The sequence below is a fragment of the Armigeres subalbatus genome, chromosome 1 (assembly GCF_024139115.2).
Source record: "Armigeres subalbatus isolate Guangzhou_Male chromosome 1, GZ_Asu_2, whole genome shotgun sequence".
In the NCBI taxonomy this organism is placed as follows: Eukaryota; Metazoa; Arthropoda; class Insecta; order Diptera; family Culicidae; genus Armigeres; species Armigeres subalbatus.
The window spans coordinates 55,720,232-55,726,358 of record NC_085139.1 but is presented as its reverse complement, the minus strand read 5'-3'; the positions used below and the strand labels follow the sequence as shown (position 1 = coordinate 55,726,358).

Below are 6,127 nucleotides of genomic sequence, written 5' to 3'. Positions count from 1 at the left end.
ATCCTGAAATTGGAAAATTTCAGTCATTTTCTCTGATGCGTCTTACATATCTTTCAATCAAATACATTGAATAAGACACAGGAATCACCGATTAAGAATTCACGATCAATGCCAATCGCCTGTTTGAAACGAGTCCTAAGAGATTCAGTATTAAGCTGAACCTATCAGGTAATATAATACAAATCAGCATCACACGAAAGCATGAAATATGTCTTTTCGTAAGTTTCGAACCGCCTCGTCTTACTCATGCCCATAATAAACCCTGAAAATCTGAAATATTAAAAAAAAAACCTTTAATGTTATGTGGAACAACTTATACTCGGAATGCCACAATTTTACCGTCATGAGCTGTATAATGCCAATCGAAGCATTACAATATTGATAGTGCCAGGACGATTTCTTTAAACGAAGTTTTGACATAACGTTTCTAAATATACACTTTTTTATTTGTTGCTGTAGCAAGCAATTGGCTTGACAGTTTTTGCTCATTTAACAAAAGAAAAATCGCTTCATACTAGCACTATCAATAATTCCAATGATTACTTTGAATTTGAGAGCGTTCTTCGTAATTTATTTCTTCTTCTTTTCGAACTAGAAAATGCGCTTTCCTTGCCTAAATAACTAAACGAGATCTATTCCCTATGTAGCAGCACATACAACGCTAGCAACCCCAGAATGCCGTACTTCAGGTTCGGGTATTCGTTCATGTAGATCGTAATCATTCCGACATAGGGAAGGAATCCCCTTGCCCGGCCCACGATGTCCTTCTTGGTAAGCCAAAGCTGTCCGGGCGCGTACAGACCCCGATCGTCCACCGAGTTGTTATCGCCCTTGGTCAGAAACTTGACCGTTCCGTTGTTCTTCTCGTGCAGTTTAATCACACGGTGGACGATTGGAATGTCTCGACCTTCGATTTTAAACACCACAATTTCGCCCACTCGCACCGGTTCCTCCTGATTGGTTAGGAAAAGCAGGTCACCGCTAAAATGGAAAATGTTTCAAAATATTTTCTCACTTGGGCATTGGAAACAAAATAAGTTTCCATGTTGATAAATATTAATGAAAGTTGTTTTACGATTTGAAATTTCGACACTTGTCAAATGTTGCGCTAGGCCCGAAAACAACTTTTCCTCAAGCAAACTCACCGATGAAAAGCCGGTTCCATACTGCCACTGAGCACCACCACGATGGGCGATTCGCTTCCGGTAACCACCATCAGTCCTTTCCAAATCATCAGGGCCGAGGAAACAATCATTCCGAAGCTTAGAACCTGGAAGAAAAACTGCCGAACCGAGCCACACGGAGCAACAGTCGAGTCGGGGGAGCATCATCAGAATAGGTGCTTTCTTACTCAAAATCTAACCGCGCAGCAGCTTACCTGTCGTTTGTCCATCCGCTGGACATCGCTGAGCAACCCGTCAACACCGAGAGATTCGATTACACCCATTTTTGTGCGATTTTCCGAGGTAAATTTGCTTCTCAGCTAAAAACGATGGCGTGTCCCTTCGAAAGTCGCTTTACAAATTTCGATCGGCAGAAAAGCAACGTAGTTTGACAGTTTTGTGACGTGTCTCGCACGCAAAGCATTCAATTCACGTTTATTTTACAGTGGGGTTGTTGTTGATATATCCTCGTGCGGATGACAAACGATATCACTCACACCCTCACACCAACGTGATTGGCATCCGACAACTTGGTCGAATGTTCAAAAGGACATGAACCCAAATAAAAATCTCGTAATTCAGCGGAACGGCGACGGAAACGGAAAATTTGACATAAAATATTATCAATTTAGTAGAAAACCGAAATAGGGGGAAGTGGTGTGCTGTATAGCGCATCACCAAATGAAAACAGCGCACCCTCAGTAAAAAACGACTCATCAAGCTCTATCTGGAATAAGGCCAAAAGTCGCAGGAGAGGATTCTCTTCGTCGACTTCCCCTCTTTTAAATAAAAGTGACAAGCAGCGGATTTCCATGCGGTTTATCACCTCAGAACGATAGAAAACAATGCGTACTTGCATTCTGAGGTGGTTAACTGCATAGAAATCCTCTGCTTGTCACTTTTATTCAAAGGAGGGAAAGTCGACGAAGAGAATTCTCTCTTACGACATTCGCTCTTTTTCCAGATAGAGCTTGACATACTTTATGGCAAAAATCCATGTATTTTGAAATATGAATATCATGCGTCGGTACATATACTTGATTGCATACAAATTTACACATGAATACTATGTCCCACATGGATAGTATGTGTGAACACTCATGCAATGCATGTGGGCGCATAAATCCATTTCGCTACCCCCATTGCAAAAATCCATTTGTGAACTCATGAATATAATGCGGACTTTTTTGTAAGTGCACCACTTCCGAAGTTAGGTTAAGCGTACGGATTGTGAGAAAAATCCAACTTCGCTAGTCGCCCATTTCGGTTTTCTACTGAATTGATAATATATAGGCTAACTGTCAATCCTGCCGTTCCCGTCGACGTTCCGCTGTATTGCTTGGGGACCACCTTACACCACCTGTATTTTTGCATATGTGATGTTTTCGGGATTTGGGCACGGAAAATCAAAATTCCGGCCCCATTTAAAATGCGCGGAGACCAAAATCCGGCGGAAAATTTTTCCGAGGAGTAAGGTAGCCTTAAAGGCATACACTCAGCGAACTGGACTATCGAAATTCATAATTGGCGCCTTATGAATCTTCGACCGATTATTCCACCAACAGTGATTCTTATACGCAGTTACCTTCCTGAGTAATCAAGCGTCGATAGGCGTGTGGTCTACATACCGGCCTGTTTTTCTCAATATCAGCATAATATACAGCAAAACTTGAGGACCAGGCCTAAAACGTTCTGGAAGTACATAAATGAACAAAGGAAACAAGCTGGGCTCCCTATACAACAATGACTCTGGACGAGGAAGTGGCCTCTACACCCCAATCCATCTGTCAGCTATTTGCCGACAAGTTTGTGAGCACCTATTGTAACGAAGTCATCTCTGATGTCACAATCGCTGAGGCTGCTAACAACGTTCCTGCAGTCGGGATCACTTGGGCCGCGTTTTTCGTAGATGCAGAAATGATCCGTAGAGCTAACTCGCAGTTAAAATCATCCATGAGTCCAGGTCCGGATGGCATTCCGTCTGCGTTCTTGAAAAGGCACATCGAACTTCTGCTCGCTCCCTTTCAATTGATTTTCAACAAATCGCTATCCAGTGGACTTTTTCCGTCCGTGTGGAAAACCGCTACAATGTTTCCCGTGTACAAGAAGGGCGATCGAAAAGATGTCAACAATTATCGTGGCATCTCATCCTTGTGCGCTGCATCCAAATTATTCGAGCTACACACAAAAAACAAAAACGGTTTTATTAAAAATGTTGAACTTTTATTCTGAAAACTGTTTTGTTTTCTTTGAAATGAAAGTAAAATTGTTTGAAGTAAATGTCTTTTATTGGATTTCAAAGTGTTATTCACCTTAATATAGCTTATATTCAAAAGTTCATCCTTTCAAAAATAAAACTTTAGAACTGTCATTTCACCCACAAAAAAATTGTACCGCTCAATGTGTCAAACTCGTTGACGAAAACGGTAGAGCAGAAGTTTACCAAAACAATCTCTTCGGTGCTTATACTTTTTTTTAAATATATTTATATAAATAGTTTTAAGTGAAAATAAAACCTTCAGCTAGATTGATATACCCGGGAATATACCTGAAGTGGTGGATTAGGTTCTGATGCATGAGGTAAGTCGCAACCCCTATCAGTAAAGAAAATGCGTTTTTACGAGCACATGAGGCTTTTTCCAAGCAGATTACGGGACGTCTAATGGCTTCAATTTTGATGGAAAGCTGTATCAGACCGGACGGTTTTTGTTCGGAATCGAACGATTGGAAACCCGGAGTTCGCCAATCAGTCCGAGAAGTAGCAGATGGGCGTCACAATAAAACATCACAAGGTAATTGCTGGACCATGTTTTGAACGATGCTGAATATTTAGCTCACGAGTGAGAACATTTTTCATTTATGGTCTCTATTTCTCGATAGGTAAATTCAAAAAACAAGTAGAGGGAAGCGCATCTCGACGGACGTGTTCTCCAGTGGCTAAAAGATCGACGACAAAACAACCCTATTCATCTATCCATGTCCTGCAAACCAGGCCAACTTAACAACAAATACTCACAATAAAAAATAAAATGAGAATAAACTAAAACAATTACGATTAAATACAATTTTAAAAGAAAATGAACAAAAATGGTTTGGGAGGATCGTTTTGAGGCTGAGAAAAAGTCGATTTCCAAATGAAAATATACCACTTTTTCTTATTTGAATCTGACAGTTGTACAGTTTTATTTTGAAAGTTCAAACTTTTAATTTCAGAATTGCATGCTACTTTTGAAACATTGCTGACGCAAAAGTTGCTGTACTTTTATTTCAAACATACGCAACTCTCTACGAAAAAGAACCAACGAAACTTTTTATTTTAACCAATGGATTTTTTGATTTTATTAATGATTTTTCTTTCTGTGTAATTATAACAGAACCACTCATATCTCACTGTAAGCAACATCTGAGTGCCGATCAACATGGGTTCATCTCAGGCAGATCTACGACCACTAATCTTTTGTGCCTAACTTCGAGCATTACCGACAGCTTTGTGCAGAAAGCACAAACGGACGTTGTATATACGGACCTATCTGCAGCTTTCGATAAAATTAACCACGCTATCACGGTTGCGAAATTGGAAAGACTTGGCATTGCTGGTTATCTTTTGCGCTGGTTCCATTCATATCTCACCGGACGGAGACTGTCTGTCACGGTAGGCAATTCTCAGTCCACTGAATTTTTGGCAACCTCAGGCATTCCTCAGGGAAGCCATCTTGGCCCCTTGATATTCCTCTTGTATTTCAACGATGTAAACAATGTGCTTCGAGGACCGCGACTGTCGTATGCGGATGATATGAAGCTCTATGCACTAATTCGGTCTATCTCTGACGCAATGGACCTACAACAAGATATTAGTGCTGTCCAATGAGCAGCTCGAAGTAGCTCGAAGTTCGTCCCATCCCTCTCATGCCCATTTGTTAACAAAAAAGAACGAGAAGGACGGGAACAACTTCGAGCTACTTCGAGCTGCTCATTGGACAGCATTATTAATTCATTTGCGGCTTGGTGCACATTGAACCGGATGGTTGTCAATCCTAGCAAATGTTCCGTGATCTCTTTCACTCGTGTACATCAGCCAATAATTTACAACTACGAGCTCAATGGAATTGTGATGCAACGTGTGAACTGTATAAAGGATCTTGGTGTTATTCTAGATACGCAGCTGACATTCAAGCATCATGTCTCTTACGTGATTGAGAAGGCTTCTAGAACTTTAGGATTCATCTTTCGCGTCGCCAAGGGATTCACCGATGTTTGTTGCTTGAAATCACTGTACTGTTCGCTGGTTCGATCTACGCTGGAATATTGTTCCGCTGTATGGCATCCTAATTACCAGAACGGATCATTAAGAATTGAATCTGTTCAACGCCGCTTCATTCGTTTTGCTCTTCGGTTGCTTCCATGGCGAAACCCATTCCGGTTACCAAGTTATAGCAGCCGTTGTCAATTAATTAATCTTGAAAGCCTACACACTTAAATCATTTCACAGATATCGGTGAATTTTGCTTCAATTCACCGAAATCGTAACAGCAGAATTGTTCGGTAATTATTTCTCAAAATTTTCGGTGATTTTTCCTTTGTTCAAGTGTCAAAATCACCGAAAATCTGTAAAAATTTTCACCGAACAGTTCTGCTGTTGAGATTTCGGTGAAATTTCACAGAAGTCTGCGATTTATTTTAAGTGTGTACAATTGCGGAGGCACATTGCACGGGCCATGGTCGTTGCTGATACGCTCCAAGGCCCTCGACTGCCCTGAAATTCTGGAATCAGTAAACTTGAATGTTCGACCTTGGCCACTGCGAAATAACGGAATGCTGAGGATACCTTTTCGAAGAACGAATTACGGACAACGTGGTGCGATGGTGGGTCTACAGCGGGCATTCAACGAGGTTGCCCCATGTTTTGATTTTAATCTTTCCCGACAGACGATTCGTCGTAATTTTACAAGGGCTTATTCTGCCAT

At 41.1% G+C, this 6,127-nt stretch overlaps 1 protein-coding gene and 1 long non-coding RNA gene across 2 annotated transcripts; one reads left to right on the top strand and one right to left on the bottom strand.

The window, feature by feature from the left end:
- Positions 1 to 423: 423 nt before the first annotated feature.
- Positions 424 to 1,553, bottom strand: LOC134208416 (signal peptidase complex catalytic subunit SEC11A-like). Its single transcript, XM_062684391.1, has 3 exons — positions 1,379 to 1,553; positions 1,146 to 1,282; positions 424 to 981 (listed from the first exon to the last, which is right to left on the bottom strand). Exons 1-3 carry the CDS (start codon positions 1,445 to 1,447, stop codon positions 633 to 635), a joined length of 555 nt encoding a protein of 184 aa, XP_062540375.1. The 5' UTR covers positions 1,448 to 1,553; the 3' UTR covers positions 424 to 632.
- A 2,064-nt stretch (positions 1,554 to 3,617) lies between these two features.
- LOC134208415 (uncharacterized) lies at positions 3,618 to 4,200 on the top strand. Its single transcript, XR_009978653.1, has 3 exons — positions 3,618 to 3,743; positions 3,811 to 3,955; positions 4,044 to 4,200. It is a non-coding gene; the product is annotated as an uncharacterized LOC134208415 (long non-coding RNA).
- The last annotated feature ends 1,927 nt before the right edge of the window (positions 4,201 to 6,127 follow it).

What these genes read in the sequence shown, in the direction of transcription:
- LOC134208416 (XM_062684391.1), bottom strand. Translation starts at nt 1,447, where the DNA reads ATGGGTGTAATCGAATCTCTCGGTGTTGACGGGTTGCTCAGCGATGTC. An exon ending in AGCGGATGGACAAACGACAG is followed by an intron (nt 1,283 to 1,378) that starts GTAAGCTGCTGC and finishes TCGGTTCGGCAG; the next exon opens with TTTTTCTTCCAGGTTCTAAG. An exon ending in ATGGAACCGGCTTTTCATCG is followed by an intron (nt 982 to 1,145) that starts GTGAGTTTGCTT and finishes TTTCCATTTTAG; the next exon opens with CGGTGACCTGCTTTTCCTAA.